General features: G+C 39.4%; 1 protein-coding gene across 11 annotated transcripts in view; it reads left to right on the forward strand.

The window, feature by feature from the left end:
* Positions 1-25,646, forward strand: part of RIMKLB (ribosomal modification protein rimK like family member B) — a 53,463-nt gene that overhangs the window by 8,434 nt on the left and 19,383 nt on the right. For 9 of the 11 annotated variants that reach the window (XR_001862467.1, XR_001862462.1, XR_001862465.1 and 6 more), the window contains 2 exons: positions 1,905-2,125; positions 24,666-24,779. Coding sequence is in view for 4 of the 11 variants with exons in the window: in XM_017735906.1 (XP_017591395.1) it covers positions 1,951-2,125; positions 24,666-24,779 (289 nt within the window). In the remaining 7 variants the exon portion in view is untranslated. The remainder of the gene's footprint in view (positions 1-1,904; positions 2,126-24,665; positions 24,780-25,646) is intronic. The other 2 variants (XM_017735905.1, XM_008634888.2) reach the window with 2 other exon arrangements.

Below are 25,646 nucleotides of genomic sequence, written 5' to 3' on the forward strand. Positions count from 1 at the left end.
GGGGCTTTCCTGCCAAACGCAGCCTGTCCCGCTGCCTAGCCCAGGATGTTGTTCCAGGAAGTTCCGTGTAAACTACCGCGTCCAGGAATCCATTGTTGAGGGAGACAGAAGTGGGGCAGGATCTGACAGATGTCAGCCATTGCCAGCCCAAGCCTCATCTTACCCTTTTCACTTCGAGCTGCTTTGAAGAACAAAGAGGTTCTTTGAGAGATCAAAAGATACTCCTTATAACCTCCCACACCCATTTTTCTGCACGGAGCAAACACTCTTTTTCCTGCTTTACCTTGAACATCTTGACTGCTGTCAAGGACAGGTTTGGATCTGTGATTGTCTTTCCATAGCTTCTGCTTTTTTTCAGTCTGTTAGTATGAAGAACTGTAGTCCGTGGCTTTATTGTTGCACCTCACTTACCAAATCAATGGAGAAAAAGTCACAGTCTCTGTTTGTTGTTACTATGGTTCTCAGTACCAGGAATAAAAATGTGCTCTTAAAATTTTGTCTTCTTGTTAAGAAAAAGCTGTACTAGTAGAAAAGAAAAATGTTTTTTAATTCTAGAGAAACCTAGCTGGCTCTTATGGTTGTAACTAAACAATCCTTTTGTCCCAAGACCTGCTGCAGAAACTAAAATTCTTTGTAATATCAAGCGATAGCAATTATATACTAAAGGTGGTTTTTTTATTTACATTGCCTGCTGGCAGCAGTCATTAGGACTACCAGGCAAAACTCCTGTTTCTATCTCAGAGTTCAGTTCTACTAGGAACTCATGTCAGTTATATTGGTGAAAATGATGATTTCTGCCTCTTTATTTTAATAGGAAAGTTTAAAGGTGACACAGAAAACCGTTCTGGTTTTCTCCAGAATTCTTACTCCTTACACCATGCTTGTCTTTCTTGAATGTAAAGGAGTAGTCCATTAATGTACCTGTGATTGTTTTACAGCTTTTAAAATATTTCAGTAAAAATGTATTCAGTCAAAGATAGCCCAAGTCCTCTGTATTCAAAGCAAAAAGGAGCAGTACCGTGCTGTTATTAGTTGTAACCCCACTGAACTTTTTCAGTTTGAACCGTGTTTTCTCTTCTTAGTCCTGAATTCATTAGTGCTGTTTATGAATAAAGGCGATACAAAAAAAAATTATTTGAACCGAGAAAGGGCTAGCACTGAAATTCTGGCCTTGATTTTGCTGTATTTTACATGTGTTAATGTTCTGTATTCCTGACATTTTGTTGGTGCTCCTTGTTCCATTGGTTTTTCCATTATTATGTGTTCTGGATACTACTAGATATATTTCTAGGTATATCTTACAGGAGATGTGAAATATTTGTAAGACCAAATCAGACCTAGATAGTTATCTGGAAGATTCTGTGGTAATTAATTTCTGTTCTTCTGGTCTGCTTTTTATCATAAAGAGTTTGTCACACTCTACTCTCTCCCATATGTGGTGGAAAGAGACAAATCAAGTCTGTCACTGGGTGTTTTAGAAGGGCGGAGTTATTTCAGTTGAAGGAATTATGCCAATCATGAAGTTGAAATTCTGGCCTTCAGACATGGCCATTCAGATTGTTTTCTGTTCTTTGCATGCTTCTTAGTACTGTCAAGAAAGAAGAATGCTGCTGCCAGTACCAGTAGTTATATCTTTGTGTACTTCTCAAGGAGAAACTTGGGATGAGGACCAAGACCTAATTTCCAGCATTTAACATTCCATGGAATGTAAATGGATTTGTTTCTGTTGTTGGTACTTTTGGTTGCAGAATGTGTGTAGACATTATTTTGCTTCTTGGAGGTTGGAAGTTGCAGTCTGTTGAAATGGACTGACTTGTGCAGAGGAAGTGGGACTTAGTACAGCTGGGATCATGAAGATAAGAGCCTATGTACTCTAACAGAGTCTCATCTTCTCCACTGTCCAGCAGTTCCATTGGAAGGAGACCTTGAAGGTTGCAAGACAAGTCCAAGATGTGCAGTTCAGTTGCTCCCAGGCTGTGGTTCTTAACAGACCGTCGCATCAGAGAAGATTACCCTCAGCAGGAGATCCTGAGAGCACTGAAGGCCAAGTGCTGTGAAGAGGAGCTGGATTTCCGGGCCTTGGTGATGGATGAAGTGGTGCTGACCATTGAGGATGGAAATCTTGGTAAGAATGAGCTAAGGCTGGGAGTGTGCTGAAAGGGTACTTGGAAAAAGGTTGCAAAATGAAGCATCTGTACTATTTAATAATGAATTCCATGTATTCCAGACTACCTACCATTCATCGTCTAAGTCATGTAGATGTACATCGTACCGTTTTTTAAAGAATTTATTATGTTAATCAAATATAATTGTTCGATTTGCTCATTTACATTAGAACCATTTTTGCCTTCCTTCTGCAGAAAAGAGAGGAGGGTTGTTTCATTTTGGTGAGTCCAAGATAGGGACTATAGGACCTCTGAATGAATAAGAAATCACGGAGCTTAATTTTTGCTTCACTACTTGAACTTTGTGGGTCACATTTAAGAGTTTCAGAGGGACTTTTTTCTTCTGTTTGTTCTGGCTCCAAAATAGAAAACACTGGAAATAATCTAAAAGGAATTTTCAATGAACAGTACAAAGTGTCATGGAACTAGAGGTTATAATGTGATGTAACTAAAGCACGCTGCTGTACAGATGTGGAGTTATGTGAATTCCAAAAAGGAACAGTGCTGATAAACAAAGTATGTGCATCACGTAATTTGAACTGTTACTACAATTTACAGTGTTTAAAACTAAATGGTAAGATTTCTGTTCTATTTTCCTATAAGCTTTTTTTTCCCCCCTGTGGTGATTAAAAAGGAAAACCAAGATGTTAAGTTGCATTAGAAATGTTAAGTAAAAGGATTCCATAGCTAGTAAGCTTATGTGATAGGAAGATACTAATACCACCAATGTCAAGCTGTGTAACACTTACAATTTATTTTTGTTTCAGCATTTTTTAGTTTGGATTTCCTAAAGTAGGGAGACTGCAGTGTTATTTCTTTACCTTTAACTCTTTCATTCCTCTTTCCCATTTATCAGCCAAAAAATGTATCACTGGAGACCCAGGGCAGAATTACATTTCTGAAAGCTGTGTTAGAGTAATTCTCTGTGGGAAGAAAATACAAAAGTACCTTCAGCTGTGAAGAAGAGGCTGCTATGTGTACCTTATTCATCTTTGGGAAATCATACGTAGGAAGGGAATCATAAAACTGACTCTGGGGAAGAACTTTGGTCAGAATTTATACCCTCTTTTGCATGAATCAATCAAGTATAAAACATATGAATGGTAAACCCTGTATTTTTTATTCTGGTATTACTGAACTTCTGTTTAACTATTTTGTCTTTTAATTTGAGGAGTCTTATGATTTTTATCACAGATTGAAATTCTGTTGGATGTCTTCAAATCAAGGTGACTTCTTGTCAGAAAATCTGAGCTCTGAGCGTGCTTTCCTTTGGACAGTGTGTCATGGGAACGCAGCCATCCTGGACTGTAGCTGCAGTCTCTGAGATGCATAATTAGTCCTTCAGCATTTCAGTACTGTTTTTATTTCTTGGTGATTTCTTTTTTCCTGTCTTCTGTCTATTTCTGGGGAATTAAATAGGGCAAGTGTAAATTGTGGACCTTTCTGGTCTCTTCTGTCTGATGTCTTCTAGCACTGTGTCTATTGCAAGGAAAAAGATACAAGTAGTGCAAGTTGGAAAACTAATATTGAGGAAATTATAGTACAAGGATGAGAAAAATCAAGAAAATTACTAGAAAAAAATGCAAGAAAAGGGAAATTATTCTCATACAAAGTGTTCATTCAATATGATGTAAATAACTGACCATTTGAAAAGGAGTGAGATAAAAATGCTGAAAGATTGTGGATAGAAATTTTGTTATAAACAGTCTGGACTGTCTAATTGTGGGTTTGTTTCATTTTTTTTCTGAGGGGTGGGAATTGTCTTGTGTCAAACAATTCTTTCTCGTGCAGAGAGATGAAAAATCTTCCCTCTTAATTTTCCAGTTCTGTTTTTTCTAGAGCTTTGCACATGCTTTGATAAAGATTTCTGTTGGAGGACACAATCAAAAGCTTTGTGTTTCATTTTCCTTGTTAAGATCCTCAGCTGGCCTAGGAAAAGGTGTCCTGGAACAAAATCCAGGAGGTAGTGCATTCTGTACCCTTTTTGTTATCTACTGCTGTGTGAGTGATCCAGGTTGAGGAAAATTTTCTACGACATAGAGGAGGTGATGAAGAGAGGGTATCTTCAGTGGATAATAATGTGCTTTTGCTCCCTTTTCTATCATTATTTGTCTTGAAAGCTTAGCAATTCAAGGCTCAAACTCTGAAGGTAATACATGATATTGAAGGAAGTAATAGTTGGGTTTTTTTTTCACGTATTCACACTTTGATTAGAGCTTTTTTTGTTCTTTAAAACCAAGGCAATTTCTTAAGTAGACTGTTAGAAGAATGTTAAATTTACACAGTCAAGTTGAATATTACAGGATGCTATTTAAAACATCAAAAATGTGGTATTTCTGTAGATGATAGAGTCAGTAATCCTTCTTGCGGACTTACTAACTGTCAGGAATATGGCTGGAGACTTCAGAGACCAAAAATTCAGCATAGGATATTAAAAAGCTTAAAATTATTTACTTCACAGGGATAGAGTGGAAAAGACACTTCTAAACTTAGGAAAATTGAGCAGAATGGTAGGATACAAGTGAAAGTTGTCCCTTCTACAAACCACATGGCTTGTACCTTGACAGTAGAGCGCACTGATGCAAGTATCACTGATGCCCTGGCCAAAGACAGATGTGTAAAGCTTTTGTGATGCTGAGATGTACAAAATTCAGGTCTGTCAGAAATGGTAAGATTTGCCATGGCCAAAGGGAAGGAGAGGGAGGAGGTGGGGTTGTTTCACTCAGTGGACTCAGCAGCAGCCAGTCCTTGGGGCAGGATTCTGCTGTACTGCAGGGCTGGATGGGAAGTGTGGCTGGATTCCCAAGGCAAACCAACAGTGTAGGCCCAGCAGTCCCTGCTGGTTCCTTTTCTTTCACAGCTGAAACTCAGGATGACCCAAAATCCTAAGCATCCCACTCAGCTCCAGTATCACTGGCCAGATGATGAACCTGCAAGCAGCTCAAGATCCATATTAGATACCTCAACACAGCATGAGTCCAAAAGTGATTGTAAAAGCAAGTTAAGAGATGGAGAATTAAAGTTTTTCCTTTTTAGTCTAAAAGGAAATTCTTAAACTGATCTATGCTTAAACAGTTTTGGAAATAAGTTCAACAAATATTTTTTGAAATTAACTATTAACTATATTTTGAAATCAACTATGCCTTACTTAAATAGGTGTCTGCTTACCCAAGCCATGTACTCCTTTTTCTTTTGCACAGTGGCAGTACTACTCTGTAGATTTCCAAGGCAAAAGCTGAGATTAAAAAAAAGAAGAGGTGTATCAATAGGTTTTTTCTGCTTCTATGGTGGACTGAACTTGGTGAGATGGTTACTGAATCAGACATGCAGAACATTGTTGCACAGGAATGGACAAGAATGCATGTTTGGAAAAAAGCGGAGGGTGATCCTGGGCTGTTTTGATTTAAACTGGCTCAGTGTAGCTGTAGCCTAAGTTTCTTAAGAGCTAAATTCTTCAAGCTAAACCAGTCTAGTACAATTTGCTGCTGAGTGGAACAGCCGTGTTCCTCTTGTCCCTTTCCAGCATTGCTATTGCTGCTTGTCTTGTAAAGGACTTACTTCATGTCTCTCTTGGCTGGCTTTTATGTTGTACCTAAGCTAATTAAAAAAAAAAAAAGGCTTACCAAATTATCTGCTGCTTCGTAGGATCTGGCATTTGTGTGAGTTGAGTTGGCCAACCCAGTGGAAGGCTAACTCCACCAAATAAATAAGTTTTCTGTTGGAGTAGATTGCTGCACCAACCTATTTTGTGGTCACAGAGTTCCTAGCGCTGGTACACACAGGCGAGGAAGAATGGGGTTGTTCTTTCAGGGAATGGCTTGTATTTATGTTGTTTTAGTTATAGCTCCAAAAATACTTCAAAGCAGGAGTTTTCTTGTGGTTGGGATGTCTGATAGTGTCAGCTTTAGGATTATTTTGTTTGTGTATGGCATCTGGTATTTACTGCTGGAAGGATTACAAACTGGAATGTCTAGTTTTCTAATCTAGTTTGGCAATTCCTATTCTCATTTGAAATACATAGCAAGTAATGTAACAAAACTCTGCAGGACATTTTTTAGACATTTTTCTGAAGTCTTAGCAGTGAGTCCTGTCAAAATGTGTGCCTTTAAACTATATGTCTAAGTTTGCTAATGCAGTGATGTAACAGGCTTGAGGAATTTGCAGCTAAACAAATTAAAGCTTGTGAGCAGGGTGTGTGGTGTGGGATGAGGTGGAAATGGAGGAAGCTGGTAGGAAAATCCTACCCTGTAGGGGGCACTTTGTGGACAAGAGACAAAACATACCCATGGGTTGTCTCCTCATTCTGAATATTCTTTCTTCTTCCCTGTGTCTAGGACTGAGGAGTACCTTTCCCCACAGGCTGCACACGTTACCTGTAGGGCCACCACTTCACACTTTGGTGAAGAACATGTTAGGGAAATTTGGATCCTTCCTTAATTAAAATGATATACAATAGTATCTTCATTAAAATTCTTTGCTACCAGAACAGCAGAAATTGGAATTCACTGAGTCAGCAACTTACCAATACCTTTATTGTAGATTTTTGGAATCTCCATATTTTTTAATACTGTCCTGTGAAGGAAAATAGTTTTAAGGAAAGTTGCTTTCATGAACTTTGAACTGTTAAAGATGCTGGAGTGGCCAAATTATAAAACAAAGTATTAACTTTTTGTAAGACTTTCTTGGCTTTTCCTTTGGGAATGTGAAACCAGGTGATCAGCTTAGGTGAGGAATAAAAAGGGCATAATAGTCATGTATTCTAAAACAGTAATACATTGTGCACAGTCAGCTGGCTTTTCTTGAGTCAGATGGGCAGCATCTGGAAACAGATCTCTTACCTTCATTTTTTCTGCAGAGGAAGTATTTAGAAGATAGATTATTTTAATTTGGTAGAGATGGGTGTGCTGATTTAGGCATCTGGGTTTCCAGTGTGGTCCTGAATTTTGCAGTAGAAGCTGATGTTTTGTTTAAGTCTTTCATCTTGCAAGATGTGATTTTGTTTCATATGATCTGTCTTTCATTTCTTATTTAGTTTGAAATAGTCATGAGTAGTTGTGATCTTTGATTTTATTTCTCACACTGGATTAGACATCACTGGAAATAAACATGGAAGAATTGGCATAGTTGAAAGATTTCTGTAAAGTATAGAAAGCTGGGGAAAAAAGGTAAGGGTGGATTAAAAATTCCTGTGTTTTCATGTAATAGTAAGAAAAACACTTTGAATGAGCTAGATTCATGGTAAGGGAGGTCTTTTCCATATATGGCATGGTTTCCATATCAAAATACCAAAACTCTTAACATTTTTGAATCATCTGTAAGTCACCTAAAGACTGTCTTCTATCACACAACAGGGAACATAGTCGCCTCCCTTCTGGCTGTTTCAGTAGTCCCCTGACACTTGTTAGTCCAGCAGTGTACCTTAATGTAAGAGTTTTTCCTGCAGTGTGCAGCAGTGGCTTTGGGAGTGATGGAACAGAGGCAAGCGGCCTTGGCAAGGTGCCTTTTTGAGCACTGCAGAGTTGGCCTGTTTCCTGCTATTAACTGCAGCCAGAGCAGCCATTGCTTCCTCTGCAGAGTTGGGAAATTGGTTTGTGACTCAAGTGAGAGCTGGAGAAGGAACTGCATTGTGTGCAAAGGACTGGAAGGTGGTTAGACATGAAGTGGATTTTGTGCTGTGGAAAGTGCTGGGCTCAGAATCACTTCAAACTGTTTCTGAAGTTCTTTCACTGTGGAAATTGATCATTTTCCAGTCTGATTGATGTTAAAGCCATAAGCGTTACTACTAGGCAGCTATGGACTATATAGAGGGGATTTTGGAATGGTAGCTGTATTTAGAGGTGGGTGTGATCCACTATGTGACACCCCAATATTAGATACCCAAGACAAATGCATCTCTAATAAAAAACTGTCCAACATTTGCTTTATTATTGTATTTTAATAACAGTGCATTTCAACAGCTGCCACATATTTTAAGAAGAATTGGTTTCTTTTTTTTCAGAACTGTGATACCGAAGACAACTTTCTTTTAATGCATATAGAAAGAAAGGATTTATACTCTGTAACCATCCTGGGTGTTCTTGTAGTTTTCTTCCTTCCTATCCAGAATTTCTATTCTTATGTGACTGATTGTCATCTTAAACTGATTCTAAAATAACAAAAGCTAACAATGAATTTGATCTTCTCAAAATTGTTCTGTTTCTTCAGTATGTCATCAGTGGTAGATATGGGCTCAGTCCAAAGCCACCTTGGCAAGGTGGAGGGGTAGAAATGTTTCTGCATGGGAATACATTATTATGTTAATTTCAGAGGGCTGTGTTAAGGTCTGAAGTTTTTCATTTGCATGTGTTCTAGAACAGGCAGCCAGGAAAATCAGACTTGTAGGGCACATCATCTTGAACATACGTGCATGTCATCGTATCTGAAAATGCCAGAAAGCATTGCCAGATTTTTAATTGTTGTAAGAATTCTCAGGAGTGGCCATCTGGATAATAAACAATGTAAAAAAGGACAAAAGCAAGATGAAAGAAGTGTTTCCATACATCCTAGTCAAGAAATGAAAATTAGCCTAACATTTCACAAGACAGTCTTTAACTGGCTGGGGTGTGTTGCGTTTCCAACAATCCCTGTTGCAGTGCTGTGTCACCTAAGCAAGTTTTGCTGGCACATTTGTCTGAGCAGTTGTATTGTGAACCGGGTCTGCATACTGATGTAGTTTTAAGCCAGTCTGTTCTTGGTGGCAGGTGTTTTTTTTAGACTTCATCAGTCCTCTGAGTCAGGGAACAGCATGGCTGCACAAACAGTCCTTCAGCACTTAAATCAGAAGGGCAAATTGTGTGTTGGAGTGTGAGAGATTAGAAGATAGTACAAGTATTGATGTGAAAAACTTGATCTTATGGAACTGATGGCAGTGCTTACTTTCCCAGATTTGTGATCAGAGAAGTACTCTATCACCTGCTTTTTGAGCAATGATAGTAGCTTTGGCTTTGTCCACCTTTTTTCAAGTCTGGTGATTCTCCATTTGTGAATGATGGGCAGTTGATTCTCAGTGACTGGGAATATGAGAGAGACTGGTACTGCTGAAGTTTGACCAGTATTGAGATGGTCTTCCAGTGTGCAGACCTGTGTTTAGATTGATATGGTCTTTTAGGAGTACCAGTGTCCATGGGCAAGTCCCTTTATTTTCTTATTTTTATAAACTCTTACATGTAAAATGTGGTGAAATACTAGTTTTAAGAATTACAGTTTCCTTTTCTATCTTCTATCTTTCCCTTTGCTGCATGGAAAGAGTGGGACGAAGAGCAGAACAACAACAAAAAGAATGCCACTACTGAAACGATCAATTATTTTTTATTTCCTTATATTGTAAATAATTATCATTTACAATGTCACAAAAATCTGTACTGGTGTCCTTATAATGATTGTTCTTTGAATGGTAGAGCTTACATGATTTCCATATCTCTCTAAAGGTCTAGTCCATTTTAGGATTAAAAGTGTGATAAAATGCTTTTTTATTTGTCAAAAGTTTAAGCAAGTTGAAGCAGAATGTGTTACATGTGCTCTGACAACTTGAGCAGAATATCTGACAACAAAGGTATTCTGCTTATGTTGTCAGAGAAACCATGCTAGAATTACACTAATTAATTAATTAACTGTGTTAACTTGTAGAAAACCTTTCCTATTATACAGAAAGGCTTTCTTGCTCTGTACTTCCATATAGGGCAGGTATTGAGCTGGGGACTGTCTTGCTGTGCTTGTTACTCATCTTGACACATCTGTGAGTAAAACATAGAAGAGCAGATACTGGAAGAGACACACTAGTGATTTGATGCATTTTGTCAAGGTGTGAAGTAAAAAGACTAGGTATGCCAATGCTCTTGATTTTTTAGCTGAGAAGGAGATTGGACTGCACTGACACAGTTATTAGGGCAAAAGATTTTGTTCACTATAACAGTTGTAATGTAACACCCATGAAATAATATGCTCAAAATCCATGCTATCAAATCCTGTTTCTTGGCAGTTTCTGTCTAAAGAATAATTAGATCTGGTAAGGAAACACAGCAGTCAGAAGATCAATAAATATTTCCCTTGAGTTCTAAGAACTTGATTTGAAAGTATCCTCTAGGTATCATGTCAGTTGTCTTGTTGTGTTGGTACAACACTGGGGAAATTTGAGGGGGATGATTTCCTTTTAATTTAAGTTTTAAATTTTTGCAAGGACGGAAGAAGAAGTCTTTTGTAAAAAGCTGTGTAAATGTTCTCTTTAGGTGTTCAAAATATACAGCTATTAATTGTTTGACAAGCAATTTAGAAATAGAGCATAGACAGGGCTGTTGGAGCACAACACAGAGGTGATTCTCATTATGGGTCCCATTGATATACTCACCATCACAACAGGCAGTCCCTGGGAAGGCATAAGGGGGTTTAAGTCAACTCAAGCCCATTGCTCTCTTCAAAACTCTTTTGGCTAATCATTCTGTTTTTATCCTCTAGGTTGGGCTGAGCCCTGGATACACTCCCCCACGCTGGTCTAGTTACCTTGGGAAGACATTCAGGCCCTTACTGCTCTTGTGGACAAACGTTTACACATACAATTGATTCACTCAGCTGAGAGTCAGACAATCGCCTAACTTACAAACCTTTATCTTAAAAGCCGCCTTTCGGTCTCTTTTGTCATAGAATGGTTTGAGTTGGAAGGGACATTAAAGATCATCTAGTCTCACCCTCCTTGCCATGGGCAGGGACACCTTCTGCTTGACCAGGCTGCTCAAAGCCCTGTCCAACCTGGCCTGGGACACTGCCAGGGATCCAGGGGCAGCCACAACTTCCTTGGGCAACCCGTGCCAATGCTTCAGCACCTCACAGTCAAGAATTTCTTCCTAATACCTAATCTAAACCCACCCTCTTTCAGCTTAAAGCCCTTCCCCCTTGTCCTGTCACTATGTGCCCTTGTAAATACTCAACATCTTTCTTTTAGTCCCTTTCAGGTACTAAAAGGAGGCAATTAGGTCACCCCAACGTCTTCTCTGGGCTGAACATTCCCAATTATCTCAGCCTTTCGTTGTGGAAGGGGTACTCTGCCCCTCTAGTCACCTTGTCATATGATAAGGTCAACTTTCCTAGCCACAGCTGTGGTCAGTCACTTCCCATATTTTCCCAGAGCTTCATGGGCACATCGTATTTGCTCATCTCTGCTGAGCCTTCTCAGGAGTTTACTGATCCATCACATGGAGAAAAGAGCTGTGAGTGCATAGAATCCGGAGTTTGGGGCATTTGCGTGGATGTAAGGGACTTGTTAAGAGTCTTGTCTAACATCTGTCTTTGGTTGAGATAGTAATGGAGTGTAATTCTTCCCAGGTTCATGCCCTGACCTTAGAGATGGAATATTTTCATCTTTGACCTGGTAGATGTATGCTTATGTAACACAAACAGATTGATATGATACAGAGAGACACCAACTTAGGAAGACTCTGTGTTCTGATGACTGTGTCAATATTTGGGTTCCATGTCCAAGTAACTGTCCTTGAATCATGAGGTAAAAGGGTATCTTCACCACCACAAAATGCTTACTGTGAAAAGTGCCAGAATCCCTTTGTGAACCTAGTGTGAAAAGTCAAGCTGCTTCTTCCAAGTTTCTTGTTACGCTCCAGACAGTACTGTGAAGGTCTTGAATTAATGAAGAGATTCTTTTGTTTTCCCTACCCCCAATAAAAGTTACTTGCTTTGACATCTGAATGGTTGACCTAACTGCTGAAATTGCTGATGTCCTGACATTATGCTTACTTCCTGGTAAAGTCAGGATTTATTTAAAAGTATAATTTGAGACACTCAAGATGGCAAATGGATGAGATGTCCTAATTTGTAATGCCTTCTTCCTTGCTTTCCAGTAAGAAGAGCATATTGTTTTGCTTTCTGTCTTATGTATGAAACAAAATAAAAACATGGTTTCATCTGTTGGCCAGACAAGTGACACTGGTACAAAACTGCTACTTTGCTTAGTTCGGGTAAGGAAATTTCGAGTTTTAGTACTGATTCTGTTTTAAGTGATGTATTTATATCTGATAAAACATTGAATGAGGGTTTTTTTGACATTGCAGATGGGTCTCACATCACCCATCTTAACATTACAGTGGGCTAAACCTTTGCATCAGATTTCTATTGCTTAGAATTTGTCCTTCCTTATTAATATACATCTGACTCTTAAATGTCTCTTTGAGGGAGTTTGCAAATTTTTTGCCAAGTCATTCAGTGGAAGTAGGGCACTTCAAGGAAAAAGGAATGTTTTTCCCCAAGTCTGTAAGGATGTTTTTGGAAGGACTAGCTTGGAACAGGAACTCCATTTGACTGAAGTGGCTTTTGCTAGTGAAAGTAGACAAAAATTTGTCCCAAATTACTGCCATTTCAAAAAATAATCTGTTAAGCATCTTAGAGACTTGTTTTAAGCTTCACAGCTAAAACACTTGAAACATAGTCCTGTATTATGCAAAAGAAAGGACCTCTGGTGTTGTGGCCTTCTGTCTGCTGTGGGATGGGACATATGGTTTGGTCTGAGCACACAATTTAAAATAGAGATCTTCTTTCGTATTGGTTATACCTCTTCTCACTGACACAAAGACCTGAATGGTCCATTCAAATGCAGTGGAGACAAGATGATTGAAAGTGGTAAGGGACTGGGGACTAAGGTGCCAGTGGAGGAACATCCGGTGTGAAGGCAGTGTACTTGGCAAACGTGCTGGAAAAAGAAACGGTAACAGGAAGTGATTGCAGAGAAACCTGTGCTAGATAAGGAGCTGCTTCCCTCATGAAGGAAATTGGAGATTGAAACTGGTGGGAGCATGGGTTGTGTGTTGAAACTTGCAAACCGAATAAGGAGCCTCAAATGGAAAACTAGTCTGAAGGCAAGGCAGGCAATTGAGTGGTTACAGTGGTATTCAAAATTACAGGCAAAGAAACTGCATGACAGTAGGAGAAATCCGTGGTTTGGAAATTACCTGGAAAAATAAGGAGTACAGAATCAAAGTGGGACAGCAAGGCAGTGGAAGCACAGGTGTTATGTCTAGGGGGAATGCTATGGGGGGCTGAGTGGGGAGTGAGAATGTAGGGCAAAGCCAGCTGCTTGCAGTAGTTGCTGACTTCCAGTGCCTGGAGTGGGATCAGACCTTTTGGAGACTTTCTCTCCTGCAGGGAAACATTCCTCTGCCAGTTGGTTACATAATTACTTACTGAGGTGGGAGCCCGTTCATCTGAAGTGCTGGGCCACAGAGAGGCTGCTGGCGCTTGCTTAGCTGTCAGCTTGGCTCTCAGAGCCTCTGTGGGAGGTGAAACTGGGCTCACCCTCAGGTGCTCTTCCGCAGTGTCAGATGTTACTTAGATGCCAAGGGATTAAGTTTGCTTTTGATTATCTGCAAGTATGAAGATAAAATATTGTTATGAGTAGCAACAGCAAATGACCAAAACTTAGAAATTGGAAAATTTTGGAATTTTGTCTTCTTTGTTGTGTATTTGTTTTCAGCTACTACATTTTAAATTACTTAATTACTTACTACTTTTTCATCAGCCTCCTTCAAAGTACAGGGTGTTTGTTCTGCTCTGGAAATGTAACTTGCAGTATGGTGGAGAGGACAATTTGTAGGATGCCTTTTTTGTGATTGCAAGAATTTGTGACAATTGAAGCAGAACATAGCTGGAAGAAAAATGTTAGTCTAGTGATTTAAATTAAACTGCTCAGAAATTGCCTTTAATTGCATGTTTTTGCATTTTCTGAGTGCCCAGACTTTGGATACTAGGATCAGCTTTGTGAAAGTGCTGAATACTTAGATCCACAAATAAAGTCAATCAGAACAGCATAAGCAACTGAGAAATCATGGTCTCCCAAATGTGGCATCTAGAATTCCTTCATCAACACTTACCTCTGGGTTTCCCTCCCACATATGGGAGATCAGTAGAATATTCACTGATATCCTGTGGTGTTAACAAAATTAATTATGATTGTGAAGAACTTCGATATTACTGCAATAAGCACAATAAATAAAACTCAAGAAGAAATTAATAGTGGTGTGTTTCAAGCAAGCATTTCAGTATACCAATCCATGGATTACACACTAAGCAATGTAAAAGAAAATACAGTCCTCAGTAGCTGCATGTTTAATGGGTGCTGTACCTTCTGTGCACATTAGGTATCTGCTTTGGGGAAAAATACATGTTTGTGTAATTGAAGACAGTATATGTGTGGGGTAGTAGATCAGTGCTATAGACATCCTTAGTTGTGGCTTTTTCTAACCTTTATGTGCTTGACTTTGTGGCTGCAATAGTTTCCTCTTAATGTAGCTTTTGAATGTAATATTGAATGCCTACATTCTTTGTAAATAAAGTATATGCGCATAGGGATTGTGCTGGATGTATCAACTCTGTTTACAATCCAGGTTTTGAAAAATGTAGATGTAGGGGAAAACAGGAGTGCTGGAATGATAACTAATTACTTGGGTAATCTAATACTCGTCTTTGAGTAGTAGTCCATGGATACATTTATATTCAAGATCATATGTATTCTGTCAGTGAGACTGAGGAATTTTACCTGTCTAAGTACCTGAGGGGTTTGCTCTTGTACCTTGTTCTCCCTCATACTTGTTTCATGTATATGTAAATTGGCGTGTCCCCATTGTTATTGTACTTCTCAGCTACTTTGGAAATTGGCTTATTCCATTCTTGGAATTCAGTTTGGGTTCTTTTGACAGCACCACTTTCAGTGTTTATATTTCATATTTTATGAGGTGCCTTGCAGGCTGTTTTTCATGGTTAAGGATATATTCATATATATTAAAAAAGTAATATATTACTTTTGGATATCAACATGAAGTGTTGGGCTTTCTGTTCCTGGATGAAGAACAGACGTCCCAGGGTGAGCTACATTCTTAGTTCTGTGGTCAGGCAGGATGCCCTGCTTTGAGTTGAGACTTTTCTTAATAGGAAGTATGAAGGGAGCACTAGTGAGCCTGGCTGAGCCTGCCACGGCAGAGGCAGCTGCTTGTTATGATCATCAAATTATTTTTTGGGGAGCTTCAGGATTCCCTGCACCAACCACACTGTATTAGAAAGCAGAGCCATGCAAATCTTGTCTCTCCATGTTGTGGGGCAGCTTTCTTTCCTGTATCATGCCTTTTTCTTCAGAGTGAAGGTGGTTGTTAATATCAGAAGAGGCCCTACCGTGTTCTGCTAGTGTTACTATGTGTCTTTGTTTCCCTGGCTCAGGCAACATTCAGGAATATCCTGTAGGTTCAGCTTAAAGGTTTAACTCTCTTTTGTTTGGAGTGCAGTCCATCTCTGCTTATTCCCAGTGTGACAGACTTTTGGTAAGTACCTTGAAAATCATTTAAAGGTTTGAAGTAGCTTTTGTTCCACAAAACTAGATTCAAACTTAACTCAGGACCTAAAGGGGACTACCCTTTGTGCCCCTGATGATTTTCTGCACCTACATCTTTCTGTGAAGCCCTGTCTTGTTGGATGACTACTTCCACCAAGAAAATGAAATGATGGTGTGAGATGGCTCTTTTCAATTGTTTCTTTAGAGCTTAACATTAAAAGCTTCACAACTTCTTTTCCCCCTTTGTTACTTTGCTTTCCAGACAGGGTTTGCCTTTACCATATATTAAATTTCTTCTTTGATCTCTTCCCAAGTTTCCTTGTGGTCAGGGAATCAGGCCTTGGATCCTGTCTCCCTGCTGCAACCGTCAAACCTATAAAAGCACTTTCCACTTCCGTCATGAAGAACTTGATTTTTAATTTTTGATGACTGTAAGAACTTGTCAGATGATCTTGATAATGTGAAAAAAAGGAAGGATGTTGCCCAGTGAACCCACAGATCTAGTCTGAGCTGTGAAACAGGACATTGTGGAGCAAGCAACCTATTGTTACAGCCAGGCATAACAATAAATTTAAGAAGCCAGGCATACTGCAGGAGAAGGCCCCAGAGAATCACAGGGATAACTGAGTTTCAAAGGGATCTTTAAAAGCCATCTGGACCAACCTTCTAGTCACACGGCCAACTTGAAAGCTGGATCCAGCTCTGAAGTTAGATCAGGTTGCTTGGGGAATATCAAGTCAGGTTTTGAGTATCTCCAAGGATGAAGCTTCCACAGCCTCTCAGGGCAGTCTGACACAAAGTTAGACCACCCTCATGGAGTGGGTGGTCCAAATACATGGTCACAATGTGTTAGCATGCTGTATCAGTTCCTGGGCTCTTGTCTTGCTCTGTGCGCTCCAAAGCAGAGCTGTATGCCTGTGATCTGCTCCCTTGTGTGGAGCACAAACCCTTCTCATATTCACAGCCTGTCCTTCTAAAGGAGCCTTTATCCATTCACCGCAGTACCTCAGGCATGCAAACTATCCAGCTGCCAACTGAGGAGAGATTATGCATTGAAGTCATGGTGTAAGTGCAGGTAAAAAGGTAGAAATATCTTAGTATTGACTGGAAATTTTTGAGATGTGTGTGTTCATATCCTGCTTCCTTTTGATTTTTCTGTCACTCTTCCCAGGATCATTCTGGCCTAAGACTGAAATGGTTCTTTGTGCACTCCTCCTTACATACTTGGGACTAAAGGTGAGGCAGGATTCTGAAAGTGCATGCCCTTTGTGGATGCTTTGAGTTGAGTAAATTCAGTGGTTGCAGGCAAAAAGGATACTGTACATGTAAACTGCATGTCTTACTGCTTGTAATTGTTAGTCCTGCTTGAACAACTCTGGCAGCTGGGCCTTAGTAGCAGTTTTGCTGCAAATTTTTCTTAGCCTGAGAGAGTGGAAGCCACTGGAGAATGTATTATCTGCATAGGTCAGGAGGACCGGAGTTGGAGAAACAGAAATCGGTCTGATTGGTTTGTTTTTACAAAGTTGGAGGCTGGGCTAGCATAGTGACCATCGAGTTGTAAATGCAGAAACACACCCACCTCACTATAGAGAATTCTACAGTCTCAAAACATCACTATCCTGACAGTTTAAACTGTTCAGATCCTTGCTGTCATTGCTGTGATCCAGGTTTCTCTGTTGCAGTTGACACCTGGATTGATCAGATCCTACAGTGAGCTTGTTCAGCTTGCAATACCTGCAGAAATTGAATTCCACAACAGAACGGAAGAGTTTCCTGCTGGTGTAGGAAGCTTACCAGCTCACCAGTGGGTCTGTGTGTGAGTGATAGGGAGTGGGTGGCACTGCATGCCACCATAGGATTGCATGGAGCTGGAGAGTAAAACTGTTGGCAGCAACAGTGACTTAAATTGCCTTAGAATCACAACCTTATGCGAGTGCTTTCTCCAACAGAGGAATTTCTAAAGAGGCACTCATTTCTTCCTCTTTCTTGCTTGAGTCTTCCAAGGTTCATATCATGCTGTTAAACCTTTTCCTTTCATAGTTTTTAATCTTTTTAAGTTGTTAGAGGCAGAGTCTAGGAATGAATGTAAATTGCAATTCAGTTACTAAGAACAGATCAAGAGTAGCATTTGGTAATGAAATTCTGTGATTGCGTTGCTGTAAAAGTGGAAGAACTTGAAGAAAAATGTAATCTGCAAATATTTAAAGGGGATTCTTCGAGGAAGCTGTGGAAGAGATAAATGAGCTAAGGAGACTTGTCATACCCGAAGCAGTAAAAAAGCTTTTGTTTCTCTTCTCTGCCATTGACTTGTTTGTGATGAGAGCTGTAGCCCTTTAGTGATTTTTGTTTCTTTGTAAATTGGGCGGGTGATTATTTCAGGAAAGGCAAGAGAGCTTTAGAATTTGTAGTGTAGAGTAAGTGTTTATAAAGATACTTTATAAAGAAAGCTTGCAGGGATTGGTAAACTCAGAATTACCCTTGCAGTCTAGATCTAGATTGTCTGATCTCTTAAATGTGTTGCCTTCAAAGGTCAGAACAAGCTGACAGGGGGGGATGTCCGTTCTACTTGCTTTAGCCAGCTGTCTGTGAGTAGAGTACTACCACTACATGATATTTTTATTTGACTGGACTGGTTGGAAGGACTGTGTACCTGTGTAATAGTGAGGAACATTTTCTTTTAAGAAGGAAGTTACAGATTGTATGGAGTGTATTAATTAGGGATACTAAGTAAGTATCTTAATTAGTTGACATGTTTTTGTGACTAGGTGGAAGCTTGTCCATCCAGATCAGGTGAGAAATAATACTGTGGTGTTATATCTGTATTTTCATAACAATGTGGTCATGAAGCATGTGTACAGCTACTGCAGTGCAGTTTTAACCCTCTAAAGCCAGAAAGAGGAGACATACTCAGTGAGTGTGCTTACGGAAGTGTGGGAAAAATGGAATTCTTGGTTTTGTTCTAATGTCTGTCAAAACTAAGACATTCTGGGTTATAGCTTTTGGTCTAGAACAACATTTTAGGGGGGTGAAGATGTTTGTGTAGGAAAATACTGTACTCATGATAACACTTGACACTGTTGTATACTACATGTCCAAGTCAAGTACAAGTTTTTCTCTGACACACTAAAAAACTCCCACAGAAACAGACTCTCCCAGTTGGCAGGAATTGATGTTATCTCTGCAACCTTTAGAGTCGGTTTTAATGCAATTTTTTTCCCAAAATACTACAGCTAAATTCCTTCCTTTAAGAAGGATGCATTTGTTTCCAAAATAAGTGCTTCCAATTCATAAATTTGATGCAGTTTTGACTAGGAAGGCCTTAGACTGCAGTGACAGGTCAAAACAATAAACTGAGAGGATCTTTCCATTCCCCAGAATTCAGGCTCAGCTAAACATATTTAGGAAAAATTGGAAAGGACAGGGAGTTTGATATAATTTATTAAAAGTTTCTGACAGTGAAGATATTCTTCTAGGTGTCTTTTCTGTTATGGGAGACAGCTATGAATAATCTGTGCCTTCATTACAAATTGAAAACTCATGTTGGATACTTGTCCACTTCGCTTCAGCACTTTGCTTAAGTAAAAAAAGGGCATCTCCTGATGTAAGAAGGTATTGTTTGGTAGCAGAGAGAGATGAGGTGCTTTATGTTAGGCATTTTAAAGGTATTTAGTAGTTTTTTGATAGTACATGAAAAAATGTAGATTCTTCTCAGATGGGAGGAGAACCCGTTTTGTGTTGCTTGAAATCTTCCTTGGGATTTCTTTCTACTTTTGGAAAGATCTTTCCAATCACGCTTTTGTTTTTCAGGTGTATCCTTAACTTTTTTTCTTCACCTGCTATTCAAAATGAGCAGAAACAGCGCATGTAAAACATGGGAAAGACTGAGTGAGTGTTAAGAGTGGAGTAAGTTTACAGTAAGGTTTGTTTACATATATTTAGCAATGTTAGGTTAATGGTTGGACTTGATCTTAGAGGATTTTTACAGCCTTAATGATTTTATGATTCTGTTCTTGTTCTGTAACACTGAAGAGTTGCTTTTTAGGATGGGATTGTTTATGACTTTCGGCATTTGAGTTGGGAAGGAGATTCCAGAACTTGTTATTTCTAAGGCTCTCAGTGTTGGTGAGCTCTGGAGAGATGATGCAGGACAGATACCTGCTACAAGTGGGTGTTTTCTCAGTTGAGGATGCTTTAGACTTCTAAAACACTGTCAGGCATACTTAGTTGACCCAGGAATGTTCTGAGATCACCTGGTGGAACTATTGTACAAAAATCCTAATGAGATACAACAGGCCTCACCTAAACCACATAGAAACAAAAATATGATGTCTGGATTATAAACAGATGTCTGCTTTTGAAGTGTGGTCTGTGCTGAGCAGTGGGTTTAGATAAAGGTTTCATCATAAGGCCTTGCTAAATATACAGCTCCTGGTTTCCAAAATACTTTTTTTTCAGAATATGGTGGCATAGTACTGTTCTAGAGAGATCAGTTTTGTCTCTGCTCTGTGCGATTTCCTTGGAATTGCTGAGCTATGGAAGTGTATCTTGGTGGGAAAGCCTTTCTGGTTAAGTTTCTGTAGGGGGGAGTGAGGTCATATTAAGCACAAGGAGTTGAATGTTAGCACTTCTTAATTGGATTTGAAAAAACTAGTGAGTAGGATAGGAAGGGAGAGAATACGAACTTAAAACACCCAGCAAGAACTATTGTAGCAGTCTGTTTCTGTGGGCACTAGAGTAAAAAATAGCTTGGTAATACTAGATATCAAAGAGACTTTTATATGGCAGTGAAATTTTTGAGAATTTTGACAACTTAATGTTCAGACTAATAAACTGTGGCTGTCAGGTGATAAGTGGTACAGAGAAAATTCCTGGGCAACTTCAAAGGGGGAAGTTCAGTTTTGTGTTAATAAATTGGTGGTTCTCTAAAATTTCAGTGCTTAGCTGCTTTTCAGAGGTTAAGTTCTGGTTCAAATAAAATTGCATTTAAAGTGTGATACTTTATCTAGCATACAGCTGCCACAAGAAGCCACTTCTCAGAAGAGGAATTTAACTTTAGTGACTACCTCTGTCTTTGGCAAAACCCCCAGGAACTGCCAATTGCTCCAAAATACTTACATATTTCAATGAAGTTACATTTTTCAAACAAGGTTTGAAAAAGGAAGTTGAAAAAAAAATGTTTATCACCCAGTTTCAGGGAATTTTATTTTATTTAGAGTTGGGTTATAAGATAGATACATAAATCAATATAGGAGCAAGCTTTTGAGGTATAGAGTAGTATTTGGTTAATGTTAATTCTACTTCTGTTAATTATTCCTAAATTCTGCCACAGTCTTGGCAGAATGTATGTTTGAAGTATGCTGAGTTTTAAAAATTTTAGAGATTTAGTTGTGGTTGAGTTTGGTGAGAGAATGTATAACTTGTTATTGCAGTAATCTGCTATTAAAGTTTGGGATACCTCCCTTTTGAGCTGTAAGCTTGCTTTTACATGGCAATTAGGGCGAAACACATTTAATTCCCTGCAAGTAAACTGTAAGTAATTATTAAACACTTTATAATGATTTAATGCAAATATTATGCAGTGTCTTGTGGGTGACAGATATTGGAAGGACAAATGAACCAGAAATAGGAATGCTCTGATTTGAGACCAGGAGTGAGTCCAGGCTTGTATCAAAATTCAGTGATGCCTGTGAGAACAAGTGATGAATTGTGAAGAGCAAGTAGCAGGATGTAATGTCGTCAAAATACGAGGAAAGGTTTGTGTGATAGAAGTCTTGCCTGCTTTTCCCAGCTGACTGAGTTGAATTCATTATAGCCTGCTTGCTGAGTGACTGTTCATTTGGGAAACGTTAGCAACTCCATGGATGGGTGGATGAATAAATTTGTGTAACAAAGTTCTGAGAGCTGGAGACTTTCAGGGTAGCATACAGATCTCTGAGGAAAAATCTGGGTAATATATCTAGAAGTTCCCAGACCCTGCTAGCTCCTGTTGGGAATGTGGTGGGAGCTGGTGTATGTTTTGTGCTTGTGAAATTTGATTCAGATTTTATTTTTTGTAATGCTGCATGCACAATGACCAACTGTTATTCCACTTATATGTTGGAATGCCTGTTAGAAAAAGTGCTCCACATACAGGATCTGGCTGAATACTGAAACACTTTTTTCCTGCTTTGTTTTACTTATGTATTTCAGAGAGCTGGTATTTATTAGGGGTTTCGCTAAAGACAGAGGTAGTCACTGAAGATGAAATGGCAGCCTGTGGCAGCTGAGGCCACACAGTGAGGATTCTTTGCATAGTTACCCATGTTGTACCTGGAATAATTAACTTTGTTGTCGTATTTGGGCACTTCTCATAGTCACACGGTTCTGAGACAAATTCTGTGAAATGTATACATTTGGAAGTCAATTTGAAAGAAGGCAATGACTGGAATGTTTTAGGTTACTGAATGCATGGCAGCACTGCATAGGGAGTTTTGGCAAACCCACCTTTTGTGCATCATTTTACCAGCTGTCTTCAGGCACAGTGAAAAGCTTGGTCTTTTACAAACTTATTTAATATTACTAAGGTTTAATCTTTTGTTAAAAGTGTCTGATGTTTGCTAAATCAAGATATATAAAGCATCTGAAATTATTTTTTATGTCCTTGCAGTCTTTGAGTTTTTAGACTTACCTTCTGAAACTATGTTCTTTCTGTGAAAACATTTGCGTTGTTTCAGCTAAAAGTACAGTTGTTTGTAACATGCAAACTGGACATGAGATATTGCTTTGCAGTAGTTACTAATCTGCTGATGAATGATTCTTCTAGAGATTGGAAGGGATTTGTGTAGGCTGAAAACTGAATATAATGAGTTTCAAAAATGTAAGCAATTTAAAATACTGCTTGAATGTGAATTAAAATGTTCAGAAGCCACACACAGTTGCTTGAAATCTTGATCCTTTTTAGCCATCCATAATGGCATCATTGTGGGTTTTTTTCCAAAGTATGTGCGTCCACCCTAAATTTGTACTAAATCAGGTTTCTGAGAGGCAGCTGTCATCCTTAGTGCCTTACTATGAAAATAGGCTCTTCCATGTTGGAGGTTAGTGTCTCAGGAACTTTATAAGGGTATAGATATGTATCTTCTGATCTTACAGGTAAGAGCAGTAAATCATCTCTGCCTCTTTCTTCTGTCTTCAGTGCAGTTTAATCCTCTGTCTGTTTTCTGTGGTTTTCACAGGTCTGTGTGGTGGCTTCTACCTGTTTGGGTCAAAATAACCCTTTTTAGCAGAGACCAGCTGCTTTGCATTTTAAGCTTGCCTGCTGTTCTTTGGGAGTGAAAAGCAGGAGGACTGGTTGGGCCAACTGATGAATAATCATGCATGTACCCACTCAGTTCTATCATGTGCTACTTTGAGCTGTTTTTGGGAGAAACTTGACTTTGACAGATATGGCGTAACTGGTCAAGTTAATTCCCAGGTGATCACAATTCACGTTGCAAAAATTCCATTTGTACTTTGTCTGAATACTGGGATGATTGGTGTATAATGTTACAGATGTACTGTGTTCCATTTTGGAGAATTTTGTCTTGCAGAGGAAGAACAAAGACAGCTGGAACGGAATGAAAGAATAGGTCTTGTTCAAGAGCAGGGTTTGCATCTGTTTTTATTGTGTGATGTTCCAACTCAGGAGTCTTTACATCATAGAACCAAAGAATACCCAAATATTTTATGCTAACTTAAGGAATTGTTCCTCAGGCACTGGTAAAATGGTTGTTACATGATGAGAAAGTTGTTAGTATTGGATAAGCTTGAAATGTCCCTTTCCTGGCTTATAGTATTGATACTTCAAAGGACTGTTTAGCTGTCTCTTTGCTGTGTCTGCAATGTCGTGGGTATCCACTGAAAAAGCCAACAAATGGACCAGCTTGTAATTTGTCAGGGTATTTGTGTATGATCTGAGCGTCTGCCTGCTGTGTGTTTGTGAGGTCGGTTCATTGTCCACGGGCGTAATAGTGAGTGTAACCTGCTATTACTGTTTTGGGATCAGGCTCTATTACTGCAAAGAAAAGAGGGTTCATCTCAGCTGTCTGCAGTTTTGTATGCCATACTGTGAAAAAAGTCACTTGGTTTGTTCAGCCTGGAGAAGAGGAGGCTGAGGGAAGACCTTGAGTGGTCTGTAGCTTCCTCATGAGGGGAAGCAGAGGGCCAGGCTCTCTTCTCTCTTGTGACCAGTGACAGGACCTGAGGAAATGGCCTGAAGCTGAGTCAGGGGAGGTTTAGGTTGGATATTAGAAGAAGGTTCTTCACCCAGAGTGTGGTTGGTCACTGGAACAAGCTCCCCAAGAAAGTGGTCACATCACCAAGCCTGACAGAGTTCAGAAAGTATTTGGACAATGCTCTTGGATACATGGTGTGATTATTGGGGTGTTCTGTGCAGCGCTAGGAGTTGGACATGATGAGCCTTGTGGGTCTCTTTCAACTTAGCGCTATCTATGGTTAAAAAAAAAAAAAGGATTACCTCTTAACCACTCTTTAAGTGACATCTCTGTAGTCTTTTTTCCCCTTATTCCTCTTTGCATTCATGAATTGGTTCTTTGGAAAAAAATTAACCATATGCATTAATATCTTCTGTGTTACTGCTTTCAGTGCATGATAGTGAATAAATATTATTTTATCAGCCCACTTGGCAGTAGTGACCATTAACCTGATTGTTAACTGATGGGTCTCAGATGGAATGCTGAATGCATGCTTGTTCCAAAATGGCAGAATCTGCCTCTCCTTTTTACTGTAATAAAGCTGCTTCTGTTTGCAGCACTGTGTTGCTGGGAGACTGCAGCTAATTTTTATGGCGCATGTCAGTAGTAGTGGTTCAAATTATACATTTCATTGAGTAGCTCTTCTTTTTGTTTGTAAACTGCCTTCTGTAAGGGGAGAGAATATTTTTTTGTTCTGGGGAGAACAGTATCCAGACCAGAGAATATGACTGAATCTGGAACAAAAGCTCAGACTGTTCTGTTGATAAATCATTGTACTTCCAAAGTCACTTCAAGGGGGATGGTGGCCTGACTAAATTTACACCAGTCTGATAGTCAAGTCTAGCACAGGTATTCAGGAGAATTCCAGGTGAGGCAAACACATCTCCTCAAACTGCTGTTTTTCTTTTTCAGACTCCATGGTGCAAAACTTCAGCATGTGGCGTGACTTTAAAGCAAAACAACAGAATAGACTGAGAGATTATGAATTGGAAAACTGTGTCGTTTTGGTTCACAACACAGATAACGGTGGCAATTTTGGGGCTGTGTAGAAAATGCAGTCCTTTTTAAAATGATTGTTGCACAGCTTGCACGTGGATCAGGACATGCATGCAATTACATTGGCAAAAAGTGGGTGTAATTGGGCATGCACCTAAATGGAAAAATACATGTGTAAGGTGGAATCTGACTAATGAGTAAAAAATCTTTTGCTTGCTGAATCTGTACTCCTTTTTTGGCTAAAGGAGATGGTAGTCCATTTTGTGCTGTTCACAGTCTGCTTAGGTTTGTAGCAGTGTCTTGTTTTTAATCTTGCTTGAGATGCCTCTCTAAAATGGGGTGTGTGTGTGTGTCTGAAGCCTGCTTGCTTAAACACGCGAGTCATGTCAGCTGCAATGCGGCAGTGCTTGGTGCTAATGAGGTGAGCAGCCAGAGCACCCGTCTGCTTATGTTTGCTCATCTCTCTGCAATTATGGCTGTGGGGATTGGAAAAAGGGATTTGTATTGGATGTGGCTCTGTTTTGGCCTTTCCAGAGCGTGGTTCTGTGTTCTCCTGAGGACTGGGCAGCACATTTCAACTTCCATTTTGGGAGTTAGGTGGTTGCTTCATTATACTTAATGCAAGCTCTAAAATATATCCTTGTATTTTGAAGTACTTGAACAGGTTGGGAGAAAAAAAGAAAAAAAGGAAGTACAGAGAGGGGAAACCACCCCTTCTTCTCACCCCCTTCCTCTCCAACTCCCCCCCAATTAATTCTAATGCACCTTGAAATGACATATATTGCCTGGCAGTCTGTGCTTCTAGGTAGAATAGATACAAGTCTGTATTTGTAAAGTAACGTCTTTGAAATAGAGTTATCAGGTAATAAAATTTGGATAGATCTCAATAGTTACAAC

This window comes from Corvus brachyrhynchos, unplaced genomic scaffold, assembly GCF_000691975.1.
Source record: "Corvus brachyrhynchos isolate BGI_N302 unplaced genomic scaffold, ASM69197v1 scaffold44, whole genome shotgun sequence".
NCBI lineage: Eukaryota > Metazoa > Chordata > Aves > Passeriformes > Corvidae > Corvus > Corvus brachyrhynchos.